General features: G+C 52.9%; 1 protein-coding gene across 2 annotated transcripts; it reads left to right on the forward strand.

The window, feature by feature from the left end:
• Positions 1–781: 781 nt before the first annotated feature.
• Positions 782–23,797, forward strand: AMN (amnion associated transmembrane protein). Of its 2 annotated transcripts, XM_009504550.2 has the most exons (12): positions 782–898; positions 3,031–3,149; positions 3,295–3,339; positions 12,640–12,727; positions 14,274–14,509; positions 16,107–16,244; positions 16,337–16,445; positions 18,279–18,361; positions 19,332–19,518; positions 20,609–20,783; positions 23,131–23,233; positions 23,498–23,797. In XM_009504550.2, the coding sequence occupies exons 1-12, from the start codon at positions 856–858 to the stop codon at positions 23,606–23,608; spliced, it is 1,437 nt and encodes a 478-aa protein (XP_009502845.1). In that variant the 5' UTR covers positions 782–855; the 3' UTR covers positions 23,609–23,797. The 2 variants fall into 2 exon arrangements, with proteins under 2 accessions (XP_009502845.1, XP_064316884.1); XM_064460814.1 differs by lacking the exon at positions 3,031–3,149 and having other exon boundaries at positions 821–898.
• Positions 23,798–25,129: the final 1,332 nt, after the last annotated feature.

Here is a 25,129-nt window from a genome sequence, read left to right on the forward strand (position 1 = left end):
CTGAAAGGTCCCTGCCTGAGGGGTGCTGAGCCCCCCCCAGCTCTCCCCACGGTACAGGCCTCTGTCCCCCCCACCCCAGCCCTTCCCAGGCTGTTGTTACTCTTCTCATCCCTTTTTGCTCCTAACACGCCCTTGTAAAGACGCAGGCCCAGGCCCGCATGCAGCATCGCTCTGCACTGGGGCAGAGGAGAGGGATGGTGGGTCCTTCCTCCTCCTGCTCTTGCAGCCACGTGCACTGGTGCCACTGCCAACTGCCCCCTTTGACCCCTGGCAGCCTCAACAAAAGCAGCGTGGGGCTGTGCCGGCCCTGCCATGGTGTGTGCCGGGTAACGAGCAAATCAGCTGGTGGCCAAAGTACAATTACAAGTCATCGCTGGGAGCTGCTCTCTTCCAAGCGAGCTAATTGAAAATACATTGAGACCATTATTAGTAATTACAAGGTAGCCGGCGTTCTGCAGGGGAGAGCGGTGTGGGATGCGCACACGGTGCGTCCGCGCTCACCACCCTTTAGCAGGACCAGGAAGGGTGGAGGGGGTGCAGATGGTGAGGTCTGGTGAGCAGAGCTGGGGGGACCACTACTCTCACCTCCCCACCTTGTTCCTCAGTGGCTCTCCCAGGCTCCCCACGGATGCCAAGAAAGTGGGGAGCTTGGGAAAAGAGCAGCTGTGAGAGCACACCAGCTTCTGGTGCTGAGCGAGCCTCTGGTTTATGCTGGGGGAAACTTGCTTCTTGCACTGGTTTCCTCCCTTCTCCCTGCAGCCTCCTCCAGGCTGAGCCCATCACGTGTCCCCGAGGAGGGTCCAAGGTCCAGACGGGCAGGGGCTGTGGAGGCAAGGACTGGCAGGCTGCTGCAAAATGAAGTGCCTCTTCCTCCTCCTTGGTGTCCTGCGGCTCCTTGGTGAGTATGCCCAGGGCCCGACTGCCAGGGTGAGCAGGGGTGACCGCTGGACGACTCCCCCATTTGCACTTAGGGCAATCCTGTTTCAAAGCAGAGCTGCAGGGTCTGTCACTTCAGGCGTATCTGTAACGCAAACTGGGAAAGGCATTTCCAAACAGAGAGCAGGCAGGCGAATGAGACGGATTAGTGTATTGCGCCCACTGTACCTCTGCGGCTTGGGTTTTCCTGCTCTTATTTGAAGCCAGCAGCTCTGCACTGCATAACACATTCATTGTTGAATATGCATGTTGCTTTGATGTTCAAGGACTGCGCTTCCCTGGAGACAAGGCTGATTAAATAGCACGCTGATATTTCCAGGGCTGAGGAGGGTGCAGGAATGCATCAGTGCAGCTGCACGGCGGAAAAAGCTTTGCAATAGGCGATTAACCTCCACTGCCCCAGGTCCCCCAACCAGAGGAGATGCTGCTGCCATAGCCACACCAAGTCGGCACGCACAGCCCTCTCTGCGGTGTAGCACGGCACGAGCTCGCTTGACACAACACCTTGCAGCCGCAGGAACATGAGCCGTGTGTGCAATGGGGCCAGCTGAGCTTTTCTGCTGGAGCTTTAACATCTCCATTCTCTGGCTTCCGCGGACGGGAGGGATGCAAGTCAACCACAGCGGTGACAGAACAATTTGCAATTACCATCTGGGGGCTCTCTCCTTTCTTAAGCTCTTTTTCACTCCAAATCAGCAAGGTGTTTGTGCCCACAACACTGCAAGCAGCTGCCTGCGTCAGGTTCTCATCTCTGTACGGTCTTTTTCCCTCTTGGTGGGTTTTAAAATGTATACAGAGCAGGGGGTTGGTTGTTTGCTCTGCCCAAGGGCTCCTTCAGGGAGCTGAAAACCCTGGCTGCAGCCCAGCGCGGGGCTGGGGTCCCCTCTGCTCCTCACACCCAGGCTCCCACCCCTGTTCCTACATTACGACTTTTATTCAAGTTAAAAATACATCATTTCCTCTTCACCCTGACATAGCTGCGTACAGCAAATGGTCTCAGCAGAGCCCCTGGCAGAGTCAGACAGTGAGACAGTACAAATTACACCCTGAGGTAATCATTGCACACTGATAAAGCCTCTGCACAGCCTACAGAGGACAACCAGCCACATCCCTCCCCGTCATTCGGGCTAGCAGGGCCCAGGCTTTCTGCAGTGCACCTCCTTCTGTCGGCCAGAGTCATTCAGACCACCCTCCCATCCCAGGATAGGGTGTCCCCCCGTGGTCCTTCCTGCCCCCTCTGTGGCCAGGTCCCACCCACCACTGGCTTTCTACCTATTTTGTAGTTTTGTGGGTTTTTCTCCTAAACAAAAGATGATCCACGTTAAGATCAAAGGTTTATTCTTTTTTCTTTCCTCTTTTCCGTCTCATAACCCACTTGCCCGAAGCCATTTAATTCAGGCTGCTGGAGATTCATTTTCAGCTGGACGTGCGTCTCCCAGCCAAGCCTGGGCAACGTCAGGCCGGGAGGCTGCGGCTCCACTGCGCTCGTGCAAACAGAGTGGGTGAGAGCAGAAACCCACCTCTGCCACGGCCCGTCCCTGGCCAGGGGGCTCATTGCTGCAGGGCCCCGTGGGCAGGACTGCAGGACACCATTGAATCTTCCCCCTCCAGTCCCAACCACATGAACCCAGCCCATATTTTGTGCTACACATCCCATAGCAAATGCCCTTTCTCCTCTCACCCTGTCTTCGTCGCCCTGCTGGCTCTGCATGACTACTCCATACCTACTGACTGGAAACACAAAGGTGGAGGGGGCTCTGCACATTTGATTAGTCTGAGTGGCAACAAAACCCGCTGCAATGAATGCTTAGGCACCAGGCGTATGTTATTCTTGCCCATTGCCTGCAGGACTTTCCTGCCTTCTTGCTGCCTGCCCAGTATTTGTCCCTTAATCCTCTTCCTACCTGGGTGAGTAAAAGCCAGAAAAATCCCCTGTGCAGAGGAGGGCTGTGACTGCTCAGCTGGGAACATGCTCCTGCGTGGAAAATCCCCAAACCTGGCCTGAAAAGGCCAACCCATCCTGTAGCGCATCCCAGACAGGGCTCCCAGTGCCTCCCACAGACTGGGTTTCACTAGTTTGCCTGCTCCTCCCAGCTGCCGCCACCGCCGTGTACAAGCAGTGGATCCCCAACACCAATTTTGAAACCGCCTCCAACTGGGATAAAGGCAGAGTACCCTGTGCCAGCGATGTGGCTCATTTTGAGAAGAACAAGGTATTGGCCATTTTAATGGCTTTTTTGTGGTGTGGTTTGGTTTTGTTTTGTTTTTTTGATTTTTTTTGCAAATTGCCATTGGGTGTTCAGAAAAGCCCTTTGCCTGCCAGGGGAAAGCCTGCTTTTGTTTTTCCTTTTCTTACAGGTCATCTCGGTCTTCGTCAGGTCTCCACACATGCTGACAGACATGGTAAGGCAGCGTGCGGCGGTGCCGGGAGGGCGGGTGAGGGCAGGGCTGGCGCTGGAGCGCTGCCAGCGGGTGCCGTGTCCCCCTGTCTCCCTCTCCAGGGACTTTGACATTTTGCTCTGGCCAGACTCGCCCAGGATGCTTCAGCTGGGGCAGGGAATGAGAGTCACAGCAGCCTGGGGGGCTTTGCACTATGGAGCCAAAAAACCCATTTCTGGGATTTTTTTTTTTTTCACTGGGGATACAGGGTGGAGTACCCCAAACCCCACTTTTATTTGGAAGAAATTAATTTTTCTTCCCCAAAGGAAGTTAAAAAGCCCCTCCATGGGACTGAGACCTTGGCAGTAGTTTGCTGAGGAGCACCAACAGGCGGCATTGGCAACGCAGAGCAGGCTCTAGGCCCGGGCAGAGGCTAGGTGAAGCTGACATCAGCATAACTTGGAATGAAAACAAACCATTCTGGGAAATTCCAAAATGTTGCCTGAGATATTCCTTTTCAAGTACCATTGGGTTTTATATTTTTCTGGAGCACTATTAGCCTGGCCATGGCAGGACAGGCACAACACCCGACTGAAATGTGTCTGTTGGGTGAGATCAGGCTGGGGGTTCTTGCCTCAGAGGGGTTTCTGAGAAATCCAGTGTCCCCCAGAAAGAGAAGCCTTTCCTGGAGCAGGCTGACAGGCGTCCATGGAAGCACAGGGTCCTGATGCCCACAGTTTGGAGGGTCAAATTTTAAAGGGAGGAGGGAATTAAAAGAAAAGAAAACCTTCACTGCCCCAACATATCAGCACGGGATGGGTCACCGGTGATCCCCATGCCAGTGCTGGCATGGCAGAAAATGGGATGGAGCCCATTTGCAAAACCTCCCCTGCACGGGACAAACTTGCGGCCGAATTTTCTCTCTTGGTTTTAGGGCAGCTTTGCTCTTTTATCGCCCATTAAATCCGAACAAGCCCTTGAAATTTATGTGATGTAATATGTTCAGGCTGTCTACGCCACTAATAGTTTTGATGCTTTAATAATGCTGTGTGCCACATTTAATCCCTCTACAAATATTTGGAGGAGTTACTTTATTTATATGGCATTTTAAATATGAATTTTTGGAGGAAATAATGTACTGGGGAAATATGTGCAAATATAATGTAATAAATGATGTGGAATTTACCCAGAGAAGAAAAGAGCAAAATATCACTCCAGTAGATTTTATTTTACTTACAGATGAATGTATAATATTTCTAAAGTACTTTCATCAGAGGCCTGCAAAGTGCATAATTGCAAAGCAGTGTTATTCATTAAGGCATGAGCCTTTCACAACCAAGCTGAGCAGCCCTGCAGCTGGCTGAAGGAGAGGGAGGTGCAACACAACCTTTGCTCAACTAAAGACACCCGTGGCCACGCTGCTGTGCTGACATCCGCTGGCTGCTCAGGTGGACGTTTCCCATCGCGGCCGAGTGATGGGGTCAGGGTGCTGGAGTGGCCTCCAACTCATACCGATCAAAGGGTCTGGCTGTCCCTGCGGCAGCCCCCACAGACTCTCTGCTGCCCTGGGGTTTCTGTGGGATCCAATTGCTGGCAGGCAGCTGTGCAGGCTCCAGGGTTACAGTGAATATTATAGTCCCGCCGCTGTGCAAGAGGAGAGGAGGTCTGGGGGGCCCATGAGGGAATAAATCCTGGCAGCACCACTGGCTGTGAGAACGTGGCACTGTTCGCCTCCAGCCGGGGGCTGGCCCCACTGCTGCACCAAGTTGCACCTTCTGTGGGCAACCAAGCTCATCCCAGGATATAACCTGAACCACAGCTCACGCTTTCCTTCTGAGCATCACAACCCCAACAATTCGCAATGAACTGTGCCACCAGGTTTCCTACTGCAGTTGTTAATATTTCTTTTTAATTTCAGCTCAGCCACTTCCCTCCCGTGTGCTGCCATGCTCTTTTGTCACCAGGTGGTATGGGGACTGCCAAGATTAGGGATGAAAAAGGAATGAAACCCAGCACCTGAGCTGGTCTGCCACTTGTGGGTACGGTGTGAAATTTGGTAACCGGCTGCTTAGAAAATGAATTGGTCATGAGGCTTTTTGCAGAGAGGCTGGGCTGCACCTGTTCGGCTGCGGTCATGCTGCGCCGGAGCATTAATCACTTAAATCAGCAGGAATACATTAAGCTTCAGAGTCGCCATGGAGATGCTATACAGCCTTTGGCCAAAAAAAAAAGACTGTTGCTTGCTATAGTAGCGCAGGAAGAAATTCACGGCCAGGGAAGGGGCTGGGCTCTCATTGACTTTCATGAGGACGGTGGCCGCCGCAGTGGGTGCAGGGAGGGATGCTCAGTGCCAATGCCCTGCTGGGTGAGGGGCAGCATGAGACCTCCCATCCTGACTCCCCAGCTGAGTGGAGCAAGACCTGGGGCGCTGGGGGGGTTCTCGTGTGCCACCATCAGACCCCCCCTCCCCATTTATATTAAAGGAAACACTTCTGTATGGTGAGCCCTCCAGCTCCCCTCCCCATCCATCCCATGGGGGGGACCAGCCAAGCCCGAGGGCTGCTTTCTCAGGAGGAGGCCGGAGCTGTTGGGGCATGCAGCCGACCTCCCTGCTCAGGGGAAACCCATTTATCACTCAGCTCGGAGGTTATTTGTTCTTAAGTTCCGAGTGGGTCTCTAATTCAGCCACACAGTAAATCCAAATCCAGTTTAAGCATAAGTGACTTTGAAGCATGACTGTTGTGATTAGGCTGGGTTTTCTATGGTATTTAGCTGCCTAAAGATGCATATCAGTATTTAACCAGCTTTCAGAGGAGCCTGGGGGTAAATCTGCAAAAAATGGTGGCGGTGCTCAGGGTGGTGGTGCCTGACCTGGGTGCTCCAGGGCAAGGTGGGCTTTGGCTTTGCTTGTCTTCCTGGTGGGGGAGAAGGACTCCTCCAAGGGGTTTCGACCCTCTGGCTGTGGCTGTGCTTCCAAAGGCAGCCAGGCCAGGGCACGGCTGCAGCTGCAAGCCCAATGTTTGCCCTGACAATACCAGCTCTGGTGCAGTTTTGCCCAAGCCAGCCAGCACCGCTGCGTGGGCCAGCCATTAATTATGCTGCCTGCTATTTTGGGGGCAGCAGGAGACAAGTTTAGCCACCTGGGCAAAGCAGCCTTGCTCTGCCCCCATGGTGCCAGGGTCAGGGCACTGGCAGGGGTTATTTGGCAGTGCCAACATCACCTTTCTAGCTCTGCCCCATCACCAAGCACTGCCATGGTGGCAGCAGCTGCCTGCACCTCCTCCCTGCCTGCCTAGTGAGGGGCTGCAAAAGCTGGGTGAGGGTCGAGAGCGTATGGGGCACTAGGGTCTAACCAGGGACATCTTGCCCAGCCTTATATTTTTAGCTGCTTAACTGTGAGAGCAGAATGTGCTCGGTTTTGCTGCAGGATGCTCCCGCTCGGTTCCTGGCAGAGATTGATCTTGAAATGCCAATTGCTCTCCAGGGGCGCTGGCTCTAATGAATTGCCATGGTTTGTGCTCATCCCAAGCACCGGCACTCCCTCCCCCCTGCTTCCCAAACAGCAGGGTAATGAGACACCCAGAAAAGGGATTATTTTTCCTTCTTCTGAGATTAAGGTAAAAATTTCATGGGAGTGCGTGTGTGCGTGTGTGTGCCAGCAAATTATTGCAAGCCCAAATCCTGCAGGCTTTTCTCCAGCAGTGTTTCTGCTGAAGATATGCCCTAGGAAAGGAGTGCGGTAAAACAGCCTTTTGCAGTTGCCTCCCTGAGTTTATTTGCTCCTTGCAGGCTAGTTTCCAGCAGGAGGAGTTGTTAAAGCCTGTGGTGAGCAGAGCAGCTTGCTGGCATCCTGGGCTGGAGCGGATGCTAGGGCAGATCTGGCTAGATGGCTGCACTGTTCATCGGCTGCCATCCCCTGATGCTGGGGACTGCTCCCCTGCCGGCACCTCGAGCTGCTTTCCAGCTCTCCCTGATCTTGTCTGCAGAGGGAAGTTAAGGAAAATGAGCTGAACTAACCTAAAGTAGATTTGGCAAATGGCTTTAAGTCTCTGTGTGCCTTCTGCATCCCGAACTCAAGTGTCTTGGGCTGTTTTACCTTAATGTGCTACCCAAGGGACTCCTGATGTCCCCTTGTTCCCACCCAGGGTGCCTGATTTTTGCATCCTGCTGGGACCTGTTTGGCTTTGCCTCTGGAGGTGTGCACTGGGGGCCTGCAGTCAGATTAATGGCTTTTTTGGTCCCGTTGCTTTTTCTATCCCGCAATGGCTTTTACTGGGGTCTGTGGGGTGGTTTGGCAGGGGGTGTGCCAGGCAGCACCCATGCAGGATGACCGGGACCTGCGGCTCCTTGTGGGGATGGGCAGGAGCATGATGTTTCAGGAACCCAATGTGCTGGGCCACCCCTTTGCCAGGGGATGCAGTGGCAAGGCCAGGATCAGGGGCTGTGGTGGGGGCAGGCTGGATCCAGCAGCAGGCTGGGGGCATGGGCTGGCATGTGCAGCTGGGGGGAAGGATGCCAGCAGGAAAGTGAGCGAATGAACCCCCGCTAATGAACCGAAGAAACCCTGTGGTGAGAGAGCTCCTAGCAATGCTCCAGAGCCATCAAAGGGATTCACCTGCAGATGAATCTGGCCCTGTGCCTTTCCAGGACCTTCAGCCAGCACCTGTATTGCCCCCAAGCACCCGCACACCCAGCTGCACTCAGACCCCTTCCCCCAACCCCAACGGGCATTGGGAAAACCCCCACCATTCCCACCTGCAGGCAGCAGTGGTCAGGGGCTGCCTGCCCGCTGCCCTGCCTGCCCACTGCCCTGCCTGCCTGCTGCCACGTGTGGGCTGCCGCTGCCCCAGCGAAGCAGGACTGGGAGAGATGGTACAGGAATCCTTGAGCATTATCATAGAATCATAGAATCGTTAAGGTTGGAAAAGACCCTTAAAATCATCAAGTCCAACCGCTAATCCTTGAGCATTAACATTTGTTGTGAGTTACAGCACATATCCTCTCTGTGGCAGAGAACTAAGCCCCTTGCATCCTACCCCAGTGATGTGTTTTGGATGGGGTGCCAGCATCGCCAGCCCAGAAGCTGCTTCTGGCTGGGTTCCAGGCGAGGGGGTGTACCCGGGAGCTGTGTGCAGCCCCGATGGCTACCAAGCTGCTCGCTGATGCAGCACTGTGGATCCCAGTGTGCCTGGGCAGTCTTGGCATTGCACAATTGGGATGGTGGCTCCGTCTCACCTGAGCAAGCAATTCAAACATGTTGATGCTGTGAACTAGAACAAGGCTGGCAGAATACCCAGCTGCAATCACGAGCCTCAATTGCCGGGGTTTGAAACATTAGTGCCACATTTTTTTCGTGCACTGATGATGTTGACATGACAGTCACACTGATGCTGTCAGTCATCTCAGCACAGTGCTCATGAATAGAGCAGAGCTGGGATGTGCCGGAGGTTGGTTCAAAGCCACCTACTTCAAAAGCCCTGTGCTCAGGCCTTTGCCATTTTTTCCTTTTGCATTTCAGAGGTTAGTCTCATAATTTTCACTTAGGCAGTGGGGCAGAGGGGTTTATTCTCAGTGGTGCAAAGCTTGGGTTGCAAACGTGGTAACTGTGGGTTGAGTGCCCCATGGGGTCTTTCCTTTTTTTTTCCCTGACTTTGATGAGAAAAATGATGACTGTGTTTCAGTTGTCATTACACTTGATAACAATGACTGGGGAGATAAGTCATTTACCAGTGTCAGGGATGGGAGATGAGTAATAGGACTCTAAGCTCTCTGTATTAATGGCCCTGGAGTACAGGTTGGCAGGAGCAAGGGAAAGCAGATGAAACCGCCAGCTTTTTGGCTCTGGTCCTTTGGTACATGTCATTGCTCAGTTCAAAATGTACTTGGAAAGTGGCCCAGCCTATATGCAATTTCTATACTAAACACCCAAAGGCAGAAAGCCACTGCCCAACCAGAGTCGCCATTTTTCCTCTGCAGCAAGCTGAAATACTTAACTTACATTAGGAAAAAAGAAGGGGCAAATTATTTACAAAGACCCACTGGATGACAAAGCCATTTCTGAAATGCTGCCCAGTGGCATGCTTCTCGGGCAGGGCTGGTGGTGGATGGGCAACACCTTGCTTTGGTGGGCAAGGAGCTGTAGGGGCCAGCCTCAGAAAATGCTGCTGTGAAGCAGAAGTACGGGGCTCTTCTTGCACTTCATGTTCATGGAGATGAGGTGACTCCATCCCCTGGCTCACATCATGTTGCCTTGAATTTTAATTCTAGGGCTGGTGTTAATAGCATTTGGGCTGTCCCAGAGGGTGAAGGGGTCAACAGCTGGGACACTCTGTGTGCTGTGGGACTTTGATTTCCCTGCCACACTCGCATGTGGACAGCTTCCTCTGGGCTTGGGAAGACAAGCCTGCCTGGGGTTTTGGCCTTGGTGGTGGTGGTCGTGGATTTCCAGTGGTAGCGGGAGAAGCTGTGCCTTCGCCAGAGAGCCCAGTGTCTCCCGAGCCCTGCACAGATGCAGTAGGCATGTGGTATATTTAACATGAAGCATTTTTCTCTCACCTCTCCCCATGGGGAGGATCCAGACCCTGCTCACCTGGGCCCTCCCAGGCACAGGAGGATGTAACCTTGGTTGGTCATTGGACCTGCATTTGTGTAACTGTCTGCGCCCGTGTGTGTATCTCCGACCCAACAACCCACCTCATCCCTGCTCTCCCCACACTGAACTCAGCCATGCTGTGTGAATCCCTACCAGGTTTTCCTTACTTTGCTCTGTGCGTAATGCATGCACAAACCCCTCTTGCATTCCTCCCTGGAGCAATGTGAGTGATGCAGCTTACAAATATAGGCACATATTTGTCCAAGTGTTGTCTCTGTGACTTTTTTCTCCCCCTAGTTAGTTTGTGAAGATCTGAATGAGCAACCTTCTGGACAGGAAAGCTCATTGTGTCCTGCACGGCCACAACAGGGTATTTGGGGAGCTGTGACCCACAGCCATAGTCAAAGTGTTTGGTAACTCTGTAGGGGAAAGAGCTGGCAGGCAGGCAGGGATCGGAGCAGGGACTCCCCAACCTGGTGGTCTTGATCCAGCCGCAAGACTCACAAACGTCAACTTCTTCAGCCTGGGAAAACAAACAGAGGCCAGTTAGTCATGGCCCTGCTCTGTCACCCATCCCTGTCACCAGCAGCTGCTGTCTGTTTTTTCTTCCACCATCCTAAGATCTTTCCAGCTACAGGCCCAAGTGCCCACAGGTAACTTCTGTGAAGAGCTGGTACCCTGTGTTCATGAACTGATCAATGGCATCCTATCTAAAACCCCATCCTGAGCAGCTCAGCTGGACCCCAGCAGCCAGCTGGCCACCCTCCCTGCTCAGCCCCATCACGCACAGCAGGCTGCAGGTTGGCAACCTGGAAACTGGGCAAAAGGCCAGCGGTGAGGGGCCTGAGATGGCCCAGCAGGTTTGGAAGAAGGGACTTAGCTAGCAGCACTAGCAGCACCTGTCCTAAATATTGGTGGTAGCTGGCTGCCCACAAGTGTCCCACCACCCATTCCTGCATGGAAAACAAGACAGGGCATTTCTGAGTGAAACACCTCGTGAAAGAAGCTGGTAGCAAAGACCTTGCCCAGCTCAAATCAGGCCAAGTCCTGAGCCTTAAAACGTCATCAGACATGGCTTTTTGTATCTGCAGCTAAAGGGCACGCTGCCATTCTCATCCTGGCAAACCTTTCAGCCTCTTTCAGTGCTTCAGTATTGGAAAAATTTGCTTTACTCAAGAGTAATAGAAATTCAGAGAACATGATGGCATGGTTTCCAGTTAGCCACTACACGTGCTATGGTCTCGTGGAGCAGCATGCATATGCAAAGACTTCTTCCTGGCTGGTGGGGAGACTCCATACCCTTGGGGCAGGCGTTGCCCAGACCTCAGCTGTTCACGTCGTCATCCCCTCCCCTCCAGCCCACCGTACGACATTGCTGGGTCTGAAGTGGGTGGTGCACAGGAGCACTGTGGGGCTCTTCTCTGTGGCAGCCACCCTCTGCTCTCCACCCTGGCTTCTCATGGTTCCTGAACCAAGAGGGGTACGGGGGCTATGGCCTTCAAAGCACCACACCACCAAGGCACTAAAGTTCTAAACAGTTGCCTATAGCTTGGGGTGATGAGCTTTTTGCCATGTCCAGCCCTGTCCCCAGGGCAGTCCCTATGTGGGACAGAGCATCATCAGGCAGGACTGTCCCAAGGACAGAGAGCAATTGCAGACACCCACAGCAGTCATTCAGAAGTCTTGCTTTCTCTAAGCTACATGGATATTTAAAGACCAGTTAAGTAGACAAAACCTTAAAATCCCATCTACCGTGCTTCTTCGTGAGCACAAGACCAAGTGCATCATCACAACACAGTCCCGGAGGGCTTCCAGCTGCTGTTTGGGGAGTGATGTTAAAACCCTGGATAGACCGAGTGAGAGGAGAACTCCTTGACAGGTGCAAATATTGGGGGAAACCCCAACTTTCCCTGTGGCAATTTCTAAGCAGAAAATAAGATGGGCTGGGCTGAATAACCCATGTACTGTGAACGAGTGGCCTGACTCAGTTCTTTACCAAAGCCTGTCCTGGAGTCAGCAGTGCCGGCTAGTGAGCTGGGTGGCCACAGCTGTGCCTGTTGAGGGTTGTCCTCATGCCCTGGAGCAGAAGCCTAATGGAGGTGAAGCCAGGTGAATGTGGAGACCCCGACTACCTGTCAGTGATGTCCTACCCAACAAGAAGGGGGTTTAACTATGGCAAGCTGTGCCAAATGCCACTGTGTTCTTTCCTTACCTGGTGCTGAACACAAATCCACTAGTTGACACCTCACCAAGTGTATCTTGGGCCCCTGAGCTATTTTTTGTGGGACAAGTGCAGTCCTGGAGGTGGGAACCCATTAAGCAAGGGGACCTCTGTGAACTCGCAGAGTAAGGTTGGGTTTTTCATGGCATACCAATATATAATGCTGTTCCTGAGCTGGTGGGAGAGTGTGTGCAAGAGGAAGAAGGAGCTGTCAAAAGAGCTTATTTTGCTTTTTCCTTGTTCTTGCTTCCCTGAGCACTTCATGCTTTTCTGTGCTACTGGAAGATAATGTCAAAGTGCCTCTCCCATCGCAGCATCTCCATCTGTAAAAATGGGAGCTGATACTTTCCCATTAACGCGGGGCATGGCAAGGGTAACTCCTAATGACTATAAAGTGCTTTGGAGACAGCAAGTGTAATAAGCAGCCTAATAATTAGCACTGTTATTTGATTACAAGCCTGGGTGGCTGTCAGCGTGACTGCACAGTAATACTCTCAATCCCTTTGTCTAGTACCTGCCCCTGAACGGAGAACTCGTGCTGGCATCTGGTGCAGGATTCGCAGCTTTTGATGGCAGCTGGGATCCAGGCTGTGACTCAGGTATTTTGTGCCCAGAAAAGTCATCCCATCAGCCCCTGATTAATCATGGAAATTCAGCCCCAGTGCTTCTACAAAGGTCTTTGCTGTCCCACCTCAGAGCAAAGTGAATCACTCCTGTTTTAATACCTACCTTTTCTTTGATGGCTTCCGTCACATCAGATCTTTTTTTCCTGCTAGATCACCTGTCTTCTAAAAAAGTAATTTTAGTAAGGAAGCCTTTGAAGTTGTAGCAGAGAGGCAAGCATTGTTTGTATTTTACCCTGCCTATTAAGCATGTAGCCACATCAAAGCCCTCATTTTCTTTGCCGTGCTATTTCTAAAGAAAACTGGTTAGGAATTACACACTAGCAACATGAACCAGAGCCATTGCAGTGAGCTGGTCTTTGGCCCAATATGCGCAGGCATTTCAGCATGAGCACATCCTTCCCTCTCCTCTTAGCCTCCAGCCCAGGTTTGCCATGACTGAGGGAGCAGGTTTGTTTCATCAGTGCCTGTTGTTAGCCTGAAAGCTGTTTGTGAGGGAGAGGTCTTTGGGGTATTTAAGAGCTACCTAATGGTTTCAGTGGCAAGTAACATTTTAGTTTGGCCACAGGAAAGGAAGAGTCCAAGCAGAGCACCCATGCCTGCACTCTGACTGGAAATAAAAGAGAAAGAGGGGAGAAAACACCCAAATAGGTCTGCCTGGAGGAGGGACTGCAGCATTAGGCTGTCCAGAGCCACTCCAAGAACCTTCATTCCTATCATTTTTCCACACTGGGCTGTTTGGTCCCCATCAGGATGCTCTGGCAGCGGCCCCCATCTTGCCCTTGGCTTTTCCTTCTGACCACGTGCTGCTCCCTGAAATCAACAGTCACTTCTGGGGCAACTTTCACAAATGGATTTTTTTAAAGCATGATTTTAAAATGAATGCGAATATTTCAGTCAGTAAACACCCATGTGATAGCTGAATTGGTAAGGTTCAGCTGTTGGGGAAGAATGAGAAGGAAGGAGGGCACTGTGTGATGATACTAACTGGCCATCAGGGACATGGTTAATAGTTAAAAATTAATGGTTAAATGGTGCACTGTTTTTGGGGGTTTCCCACTGTGGGGACGAGGGCCAGTCATGTTTCTGCAGGCCTGCCAGGCTGCCTGGGAACTGGGACATGAATTATCATACCCATTTTTTTCTGGTGTAGCTGTTATTCAGCATTTAGGCTCCGTGGTTGTTTTCCTCCCTAACTGTAAGGGTGAGCTTTGAAGTGGAGGGAAAATGTCCTGTGGGATCTGGTGCTGGAGGTCTGCAGCCAGAAGTGGGGTCCAGCCTGAGCTGCTGAAACCCCAGCCCTGAGTGCTGGAAAGCTTTGCTGAGCCTCTGCCAGGCTCTGGGAGGTACCCGCAGTGCTGCCTGGGAAGGCAATGCCAGGGCCAGCCCTTTGCTCCCCACCTGCGGGGTGAACTCCTCTACTTCAGGCCAAGCACTTTCTCATTTTACGAGTCCAGATACATCCATCAGGGCTGTGGATTTGAGTCTGGGTCATGCTCAACCTTTCCTGTTGCTCTTCCAGGTACAACAGTGAGGTTTGCTGATGCTGAGCACCACAGGTGGTTCGATCCCACGCTATGGCAGGCCGTGTTCCCTGGTGGGGAGCTCGAGCTGAGCAGGCGCATCTTTTCTGTGGATGAGGAACGCGTCCCGTGCCACTACGACGATGTTATCTTCCAGCCCGAAACCTCCTTCCGGGTAAACATCGACTCATCACGGCGAGTGATTCATCTCCGCAGCATCTCTCTCATGGGCCAGGTAATGTGGGGATGATGAGAAACTGGCTCAACGCCTCCTCACCACAGCCCCAAAGTAGGTCAGGAGAGGAAGGACCAGCCGGGGATGGAGGAGCTGCACTGTGTGGGAGATGGGGCACTCCCACGGCCCTGCAGCTTCATGGGCTGCTGCTGCTGCAGATGCTCTCGATGACTTTTTTCCTCCACTGGTTTGTTACCACCTCCCTCCCCGCAGCATGGGAGTGCAGGCCATCTCACTAGTCACATTAGAAAAAAAGGCCAACGTGCATGGGTCAAACTGCCAGAAAATGGCATCTTCTCTGGCACCCAGGGGCTGTCCCCTTCCTGGGCATGTGTTGGCAACTGTGCTGTTCAGGGACCCTCTGGGGACATCTCCTTCACATCCCTGACCTTCATGTGGCCCATGGCCTGGCAATCAATTCCCAGCTTTGCTTTGGTACCACTCTTGAATTCATTGGAGGGGTAAATATAGAAATGCTGGCAGCGTGCTATGCTTCAGCCCAGGAATCAGGTGCATGATGAGCCCCATCCCTCGCTGGTCAGGAGTGAAAGATCGCAGGCACTGCAATAGTAAACACAGGCTCCTCCCAGGAGTCAGAGGTGCAGCAGATCTTTCATAAGTTATTTATAAATTTACCTCTGCACTGCCTGGGATCTGTCATTTTGGGGCCAGGCATCAGGTAACCGTTTTTTGAGTAAAAACCTCAGTCAGTGTCCAGGTGAGTCCAGGGTCCAGGCAGGACCCAGACGGAGCTCACCTAGGGCACGCGTAGCCCCAGGCATGCAGAGATGAGTGGTCCTGGATGCTCAGAGTGGTGCTGGTCTCACTGATGCCTGGGGAACACCCCATGGCACATCATCTCCCCTGCCAAATCCGGCCCTGCCAGGGACTGCAGCTACCTATGCCCTGGGGTGGAGGCTGCTGCTGACTGATGAGATGGAAAGAAAAGGTGCATTTTATTTTTGTGGTTATAACATATTTCCTAAAAACTGACCTTGTAAACTACTTTGTCCCTTTGAAGCCAGCCCACTTCTTGTTGTGTGGGGTGTTTTCACCCCAGGGCCTGAGAAATCCTCCTGCTATGCCAGGGCATGGAGAAGCCTCCCATGGAAGGCAGCAGGTGAGGGGTTTTCCATTGGCTTGGTGGGACAAGGCTGGTCAGTCCAGCTCAACCTTTGATAAGGCCAGGCCTACTGAAACACTTCCCACATTGAGGGGAAACAACTCACATTCAGCCCCCCCCCCCCGCTGTAATTAAAAGCTGATAAACTGAATTCTCAGGGCTAGCAGAAAGAGGGAAAATAAGAACAAAGAAAGAAAGAAAAAGAAAGAAAAAAAAGAAAAGCCATCTCATTATTTGTGGTCCTTTCTTTGGTTTTAAATTCGAAAGGGTTATTTCTGTTGGCCCCATGGAAAAGCCCGAATGGGAGTAGTGTCAGGATTTTTGCTGCTATACTCACATCCTGCAGCAGGGCTGCCCCAAGCTGGCCGTCAGGCATGGCACCGGGCCCCCTGGGTGGCACAGCCAGGTGCCTGGGGACAGCGCTGGGACCTGGCTGGGGATGCTCACCAGCTTTTGCTGCTTTTCCACACACAGAAGCACAGCAGCCCTGAGGCCTGGGCCGGGTACCTGCGGGGTCCCTCCGCCCCGCTGCAGTTTCACGGCAATAGCACTCTGCAGGTGACAGGCACCAGCTGTCCCGACAAGTCCGGCTGTGCCTGCGGGAATGCCCTGGTGAGTCCTTCCATTGTAGTTGTGGGGGGGTGCCATTGCAATCTGGGCAGCAAGGCGGAACAAGGGACTGATGCTGCCCTGCTCTCCTGTAGGATAGCCACCGCATCTGCACGGCCCTGCTTGAGGCGTCGGGGAGGCAGTGCCCAGTGCCAATGTGCCAGAACCCTTTACAGCCACTTGGCCACTGCTGCAGGGTCTGCGGTGAGTGTGGGGGACATGGCCCTTTTCCTCCCCCCTGCCATGCTGGCTGTCCCAGTCCCTTCTCCTGGCTCTGCAGGGGAAAGCTGGGTATGAGGGATGCTGCTGGTGTGGGGTCCGGGCACTCGTGAGCTGAAGTTTTGCTATACCACTGCTCCCACAGGTCTCATCCGTGGGTCCCATCCGCATCCCAAGTGCCACCCTCCCAGGGCATCTCTCTGCACCTGGGTCAGGGCAATCCCAACATCAATACAGGGTGGGTGATGAGTGGATTATGAGGAGCCCTACAGAGAAGGACTTGGGGGTATTGGTGGATGAAAAATTGGACATGAGCCAGCAATGTGCATTTGCAGCCCAGAAAGCCAATTGCATCCTGGGCTGTATCAAAAGCAGCATGACCAGCAGGTTAAGGGAGGTGATTCTGCCCCTCTGCTCTGCTCTGGTGAGACCCCACCTGGAGTGCTGCGTCCAGCTCTGGAGCCCTCAGCACAGGAAAGACATGGACCTGTTGGAGCAGGTCCAGAGGAGAGCCACAAAAATCACCTCTCCTATGAAGAAAGGCTGAGAGTTGGGTTGTTCAGCCTAGAGAAGAGAAGGCTGTGGGGAGACCTTAGAGCAGCCTTTCAGTACTTAAAGGGGGCCTACAGAAAAGATGGAGATGGACTCTCTGTCAGGGATTGTAGTGATATGCTGAGGGGTAATGGTTTTAAATTAAAAGAGGGTAGGTTTAGATTAGATATTAGGAAGAAATTCTTTACTCTGAGGGTGGTGAGGCACCCTAACAGGTTGCCCAGAGAAGTTGTGGCTGCCCCATCCCTGGAAGTGTTCAAGGCCAGGCTGGATGGGGTTCTGAGCAACCTGGTCTAGTGGAAGGTCTCCCTGCCCATGACAGGGGATTGGAAATAGATAATCTTAATGTCCCTTCCAACTCAAACCATTCTATGATGTTATGAAGCATCAGCCTGGCTTTTCAGGCATTCAGCATGTTCTGAGTTGCAGCCCTTTGTCCCTGCCTCTGGTTTATCCTGTCAAGATGTCACAGCTTGTCAAGGTAATAGGGCTCTGCTAAGTTTATGCAGTGGAAAACACTCATAGGAAACGCACCTTTTTCACCATAATGTCAGCTTTCCAACAGCAAGTTTGTTTCATTTAATTTCAAATAAAAACATGCAGATTGACAGCATTCCCTCTGCAACGGGCACTTCTCCATTAATCTACCTGGAAGGTTGTTAAGGGGAATTTTTCATGCACAGTTGTACCTTATACCATACTTGGTATATCACCAAATTCATTAAAACAGCACCGTATGTTTCTCCAACATGTTCCTAAAATCAGAGCCTCTGAAAGGCTTTAGGAGAATTTTATATTTCAACAAATGTTTACTTGGGTGTTTTTTTTTTCAAGGAAAATATTTGACCCAATGACTGCAGTGCAGTGGTACAGGGAGCAGAGGTGTCCTTTCCTCTCTGCTTTTCCTCCAAAGCCAGAGTAGCGCTGCTGAATTGAAGCCCCAAAAACCAGTTACATGCAGAGCTTCCCAGGGGATATGCAAGAGAAAGCTTTCCAGGGAAAGCTTCTCTCCAGAATATGGTGGAAACCAGAATCCCTTCACCAAACCCAGATGATAAAAAGATCAGCAAGGGAGGAAGAGGTTTCTTGGGGCAGCGTTGCTCAGCCAGAGCTGTGGAGCTGCCTCTCCTGAGCCCAGCCAGACCAGCTGCACAGAGGTACCAGAGGGTCATCAGTGCCTTTTGTGGCAGTCAGAGCTGTGCCGCTGTGGCAGCTTGCTGCCTGGGCTCAGTGACAATGTCACGTCTGTCTGTTTTCGGGCTGCAGGAGCCACCATTAGCCTGGATTTCACTCCTGATTTTGACCTGCAGAAGTACCAGGACAGACTGGTCCAAGCATTGCTGAGCCAGGTACATCAGCCCGCCAGACCGTGAGGGGCTAATGAAACCTCAAGCCCCTGGCTATGTCTGCTGGTGACTCAATACTGGTAGGGCTGGCTGGGGGGGTGTGTGTGTGAGATCCCAGGGATGCAGGGAGTTCAACCTTGCTCCCCACCACCCTGCAGGGCTCACCCCCTACATTTGGCCTCCTTGGTGTGCCAAATTGTTGTGGGGGCTGGTGCAGCCTCCCTTGCTCCCCACCACAGCCACGCTGTCCCTCTCAATGCAGGGCAGGAAGGAGGGGTTAAGGATGCAGTGGGGCTTGCTGGAAACCCTGGTCTAGAAAACACAGGAGGTCAGCCAGGGCATCCGGTCGAGACAACATGGGCGGTTGGCATCATGCAAACCTGCTGCAGTGCTCCCCATGGGCTCTGGGAGATCATTCCCAATGCTGGGCTGCTTTTGATTGCCCAGCAGACAAGCACTGGGTGGGTAACTGGCACTGGTCAGCACTCAGATGCATGTTCTACAAGGCCTCATGCCATGCTGCTGCTTGTCAGACACAGCATGATGTCCCTCCTCCTGGCTGGAAACTGCTGGGGGTGGGGGGAGTCATTTTCTGAGTGACACTGGGAGGATCAATATCAGAGTATTTCTCTATTGATCCTGAGCTGAAAGCCTGTTGCCTGCCCTCCTTACAGCTGCACATGTCTTAATACAGTGTTTAATGGACGTGCTACACAAAATTGCTTTCTTGGTGCCCTCACCTCAAAGGGGGGTGCTGAGTGCTGGGTGCTGGTCACAGCTTCAAAGGGAGGGGAGATATGAACCTCTCATCTGGGAAACCCAATGACACTGTGGTAACAGGAGTGGCAGCTCTGTGATGGGAGTCACATGAAGGTGGGCCTTGCTGGTGTGTCTCTTGAGGCTGTCTGTAGAGATGACTAATTTCTGCCTACTCCTCTCATGGGCTTTACATGTTGCCTTGTGTTTTGAAAAGCCCAAGTATGCCAGTGTGCGGATGGCCATATCCAAGGTGCACAAAGAACAGACCTTCCTGGGAGTCATACCCCGAAGCTCCACTCCCCTCATCCAGATTGTGCTGATTGATGACGAGGTGGGAGCACAGACCAGCACCGCTGTGGAGCAGATGGCTGCGGACATCATGGAGGACATAACGCAGCACGGTAATGGCACTGTCCTCCTCAGCAGGTCCCCCACGGGTGCATCTAAAGCCACCGCTGTCCAGAGCTTCTTGTCGCCCGCCAGCAGCCCATGTGGCAGCCCTGCGTCCTTGCTCGTTCACCAGGGAATCACACAAGAATCAAGCGGCAGCTTGGTTGAAGCTCCCTGAGGTGAACATTCCCAAGGTCCTTGTCCTCGTCATTCTGGTCCAGCACACCTCTAAGCCTTCCTAATATGCATGCTCTGCATTTCTAATGATTTCAGTAGTGAACTTTGCTTACCCAGAAGTCTTATCATTTTAATCGTACTAAGACAGTGGTATGGGCGGAGCAGAACTGCAGAATCAGAATTATTGGGACTGGCAGGGACCTCTGGAGACCATCTTCCCTATGCCCCCTTGACAGCAGTTTACCCAGGGCTGAGTCTAGTTGGGTTTTGAATCTCTCCAGGGATGGAGACTCTGCAACCTCTCTGGGCAACTTGTCCCTGCTTTTGACTACCTTTGCAGTAAAACAGTTTTTTCTTATGTTGAAATGGAGTTTACCATATTTCAGTTTGTGCCCATTGCCTCTTGCCCTGTCACTGGGTACTGCTGAGAAGAGCCTGGCTCAACATTTCAGCTGTGTCTCACCAAGGCAGAGCAGAGGGGAATGGTCACTTCCCTTTACCTGCTGGCAACCCTCCTCCTCACACAGCCCGGGATACTGCTGTCCTTCCATGCTGTGCCTGGCTACGGTCAGCCTCGTGCCCACCAGGACGTGCAGGTCCCCCTCTGCAGAGCTGCTTTCCAGTCAGAATGCTGTGTGTGGAGGCAGCTGTGTAAGCTGGCAGATGCTGCTGAGCATGTAGGTCACGGCCAGGGAACCTGCTGGTTGTTGTATGGGTAGCAGACCTGATTGGACTTGTCCCAGTTGAGTCCACCCAGCTGTGTATCCCACCCCGTCCCCAGGGAAAGGTGATTAACCAGGCGAGCACTGCCAGACCCACCTGCAGGCTCCCTCTGCCCTGTGTGTGAGTTGGGTGGTGTGTGGGGGGGTAGGGGCGTGTTGACCCATCCAGGCCTCACCTCTATTTTTTCCTGCCCTTTCCCAGGTGAAGCACTTGGCATTTCAAGTGGCAAAATGGAGGTGGGCACCAGCAGCACTTTCAGCAGGCAAGCGGGGAGCCACGCGTTGAGCAGGATCACTGTGGGGATAGTCTTAGGGCTACTCTTCAGTCTCCTGTTGCTTGGAGGGATCTTCTTTCTCTACAGAAAGGGAAAGCTAAGGTATGGATGAGGTTTCTGTTTGCAGCACGTTGCAGGCTTCTCCTGCCTGGGGACAGTTATCATCCCAAGGCTGTCCTTCCAGCCAGGCTGGTGGCACAAAGGCATGCAAGGCTGCCCAGAGCTTCCATGGTGGTGGGCATGGCCAGGCAGTCTGCTATACCCAAAGTTACTAGTTCATAACATCACAGAATGGTTTGAGTTGGAAGGGACCTTTGAAGATCATCTAGGTCAACGCCCCCTGCCATGGGCAGGGAGACCTTCCACTAGACCAGGTTGCTCAAAGCCCCACCCAGCCTGGCCTTGGACACTTCCAGGGACAGGGCACCAACAACTTGCCTGGTCAACCTCTTCCAGTGCCTCACCACCCTCACAGTAAAGAACTTCTTATATCAAATCTAAATCTACCCTCTTTTAGTTTAAACTATTGCCCTTGTTCCTTAGTTTATTGGAGGTGAGGTGGCTGAAAGGCACTTCTGTACTCCTGGACTGGTACTTGGCTGGGAGGACTTGCTTCTTGGTGCCATGTAGCACAGTGTGCTCTGGTGGGAGTGGGGCTGCTGTGGCTTGGTTGGAGCTCTGCACAGCCTGGTCATACTGCCTGGGGACATCTCCTGTTCCTTGTCGCTGTTAGTTTGTAGTCCTGCTGGGGGATGGGGGCCTGAAACTGCCAACTGCTAAATAGAAATGCATCAAAATAATTCAAATCACTCATCCTGCAACTTTGTGGCCTTGAAAGGGAGTGACAGCATCCAGAAGCAAATGCAGCTTCTGGTGCATTAGTTGCTCACACTGCATGGAGAGTGATGTGCAGGTCCTAGGGGAGGACGGTGGGGTACATGGCACCTGAGCTCACTGCAGCTGGGAGCCGGACAGAAATACCCTTCTCCATCACCTTTTCCCCTCACAGCTTGGAGACAGGCTCCAGCAGTGCACAGGGCATCCCTGCAGCACTCAGAGCAGGCGCTTGGGGCACCCACCTCTGCTCCTCACTCATGCACCCACCTTCACTCAGCGCCCTACCTCCCTCAGGGAGGGTTTTGCTGGTTTATAGGCAAACGCCTTTGTGTGTGGGGCTGCCCACTGAGCCGCTATGGCTCATCTCATCTACTTGACCATGGGCAAACAGGATAGACCCTATGCTTTTTATAACGGGGGAGGTGGGAATTGCTTTAGTTTGTATGTGCAAGGTGCATTGGTGTCTGCCAGGGCATGGCTCACAAGTCAGGTTGTTTCTTCCCTCCTGATTTCCCTGCCAGGGTTTTCTTGCCATGCAGCAGCGGCTGTGGCCAGGGATGCTTGCCCTGCCGCTCGGCACGTGCTGACATGACATTTCCTAGCAATAAACCCACGCCTTCATTTAATTTCTAAATAAAACTCCCAGACCCATAATTGCTACTTGATGATTTATCTTCCACTGACACTTCTTTGGATGCTGGACAGGCCTTTGAAACCATCTCCGTCAGCAGCGGGAGGGAAGTTCATGTAGCTACAGGAGATGGAGCTGAACCCAAGCCCAGGACATGTCCCCGTCTGACCTGCTCCTGCTGCATGTCCCTGGGTGGCTCCAGGGCAGGTGTCCTTTCAGGCAGTGCCGCTGAGCATTGTGGAAGCATCTGACACTGGCAGGGATGCTGCAAATCAGGCAGGTGGCTCTGAGAGCCTACAGAGTCTGCCTCCATGCAGCAGAGATGTCCTGACCATCACCAAACCAGTGAATTCAGCTTGTTTCCAGCAAAAAGGGCCTGGTGCAGCCTCTCTGCAGATAATACAGTTCTTCTGATTGCCCATGTAGAGCCTGTGGCATGGCAGTCACAATGTTTAAGTATCGGTGGGTTCTCAGGAACTGTGGTGACTTGTGTGGATCGCACCTGCACCAGGTGCCTGGTGCAGGGGATAGTGTTTGGTGACCGGGACCCTTAGGATAGGAGTAATAAAGAAAATAATAAAAGTGGTGATGGTGATTAAGATGATAAAGTGATAACATGATAAAAGTAGTGATAAAAGTAATTAGTGTTTGTTAAGACTGTAGTGGTAACAGGTGTCAGCTCTGTGGCAATTCATTTTAGGCCACAGAGGGAGAATGATGGCTCCAAAACAAAGCCTGTGCTGGGGTTGTCTGCCTCTGACAAACTCTGCCCTCCAGGATGCAGGTCCCAGCCCTCCAGGCTTAATGGTTTGTGCTGGATAGGGCAGCTTTTCCCTGGGAAAGTGTACAAACATCCCATTTCAAAGACAGCCTGAAACTTTGCCCTGTATTTTCCCATCCACCACTTTAAGATGTGTTTCGGCTGGGGGAGCTGCTGGGATGGGTGGGATGCAGGTGGGTGATGCCCAGGTCTCTCCCCAGGCTGCCTGCCCTGCAACTACCTCAGCCTTGGGACAGAGCAGAGGACCCGGTGCCCCCTGCAACAGCCAGTGACAAAGGCTTCGACAACCCCATGTTTGACGTGGTGAGTCACCACTGCCCGGGGACATGGGGATGCTCAGGGGTGTGGGCAGGGGGTGGCAGGGCCCCAGCCAGGACCCTCTCGGGTGCCAGTGGGGATGCAACGCACCCGGCAGGGCTCCTCCTTTCCCCAGGCCAGGAGGGCTTTGTGGGCTGCTTTGTGGATCACCTGCTCCTCAGCTGCCACAGGCACTCAGCACTGGGTGGGTTTTGCCAAGTGTTTGCTTCCCTTCTCCATCAGTTGTTTTTCCCTCCCTCACTGCTGCAGGAGCCACCAAGCGTTGTCGCTGGAGTGGAGATGCTGCAGGAGGAGGCTCCCAAAGACCATCAGATCTTCTACCTCAACCCTCTGTACGATGCAAGAGAGACGGAGACCTGATGGCGTGGCCTCATGCTGGGGACAGCCACCACCTCCCTGGGGACACCGCTGCCTCTCCAGCCCTCACAGCCCCTCATGTTACTCCTGGTGGGATCTAAACCATGAGCAAGCAGAGTCCCACCTGAATAAAAGTGACTGCACAGTGAAGGAAACCACAACAAACCTTTGCTGTAAAGGCTCAGCCATGCAGGCATGGCCTCCTTGGTGTTGCTTCTGGGTTTAAAACTGTATTTTGTGGGTATCCATCCTTTTTAGACAGTTCAACACTGAGATTTAGGTCTCAGGTGTTATCTGAGGAAGTCAGAGTCTAACTCAGCACCCCGTTTTTCAGCCAGCACCGTGCTGGATTTGCCCAGGGCAGTCGGCAGGTTGAACGATGCATCCCTGGATGCATGATGGGAATTCAGTGCTTAAATTATTTTCAAAATGTGGCCCAGAACCTCCAGAGCTTGGACCCATTAGCCGGGTTTGAAAGAAAATTATTTTGCTTTCCAGCAGTGTACTTGGTGCCAGGGATCTCAGAGCAGGGTCCCCCGTTCCTCCTCTCTGGGACCTTGCTCCCGTCCCCTGGGTGCTGGTGCAGGGCTCCGTCCGGAGCAAACATTCCCTCTGCTGAGCCACCTGACCTTGCTCCTCTCCCTTGTGCCTCGGCTGATGGTTTTAAGACCCTCTTGGACCTACCTGGGGATTTACCATGTTATTCCCTGCGACAAGAGAGCACTTCTTCTTGTGGTACAAGGGGAAAGTGATTCAGTTCCAGTGCTGGGGGTCCCCGGGGAGGGAAGCAGGCAGGAACCCGACAGCTGGGGACAGTCGCTCTGGCCTGTCTCTGGCGAGGGTCGGGGCAGCAGTGGCACTGAGGGGCCTCGTTAGCAGTGCTGTTTGCAGCCTGGCACGTGTCAAATACCCTCAGCTGCCCGCAATGTCAGGCAGTGCCTTTTTACAGGAGCAGGTCTGATGGGCGAGGCTGAAATTATGGAGATGTATGGAAATTTATGCAAATTTACACTCTGCTTGGTTTTCAGCAGGGCTTGTTGGCATATTCCATAAGGAAGCAGCTATTTTAAGTTTATTATATTTTGTTCTAGTCTCTGGAAGACATAATCCCTTCTTAAAGACCTGGAAATTCACCACTGGGCTCATCAGAGCCCTGATGAAGGGTGATGGGCAGTGCACGGTGATGAGAATGGCCCTGCCGCCCTCCTGCCGGCAGAGAGACCTCCGGTAACGGGAAGTGTGAGCAGGCAGGACACAGAACGCGGGCCAGGCAGGGCACAAAGCCATCTCCAGGCCTTGGTTGTTGCCATTGCTTTGCAAGCGAGGGCAGAGCTGGGGCTGAGAGGAGGCCTGTGCTTGGGGGCACAGGGTGGGGATTTCACAGTGCATGTCTCTCCTGAGAGTGCCCCTCTGGCAGTATTGGGATGAAAAGCAACTTGCCCAGGCAGGAGCTTCTACTGCGGTGGTCAGGCATTTGGTGCTGAATGAAATGGTCACCAGCTGGGTCAAAATGCAGAGACAGCC

Source organism: Phalacrocorax carbo, chromosome 9 (genome assembly GCF_963921805.1).
Source record: "Phalacrocorax carbo chromosome 9, bPhaCar2.1, whole genome shotgun sequence".
NCBI lineage: Eukaryota > Metazoa > Chordata > Aves > Suliformes > Phalacrocoracidae > Phalacrocorax > Phalacrocorax carbo.

What these genes read in the sequence shown, in the direction of transcription:
- AMN (XM_009504550.2), top strand. Translation starts at nt 856, where the DNA reads ATGAAGTGCCTCTTCCTCCTCCTTGGTGTCCTGCGGCTCCTTG. An exon ending in GGATCCAGGCTGTGACTCAG is followed by an intron (nt 12,728 to 14,273) that starts GTATTTTGTGCC and finishes TTGCTCTTCCAG; the next exon opens with GTACAACAGTGAGGTTTGCT. An exon ending in CCACTGCTGCAGGGTCTGCG is followed by an intron (nt 16,446 to 18,278) that starts GTGAGTGTGGGG and finishes TTCGGGCTGCAG; the next exon opens with GAGCCACCATTAGCCTGGAT.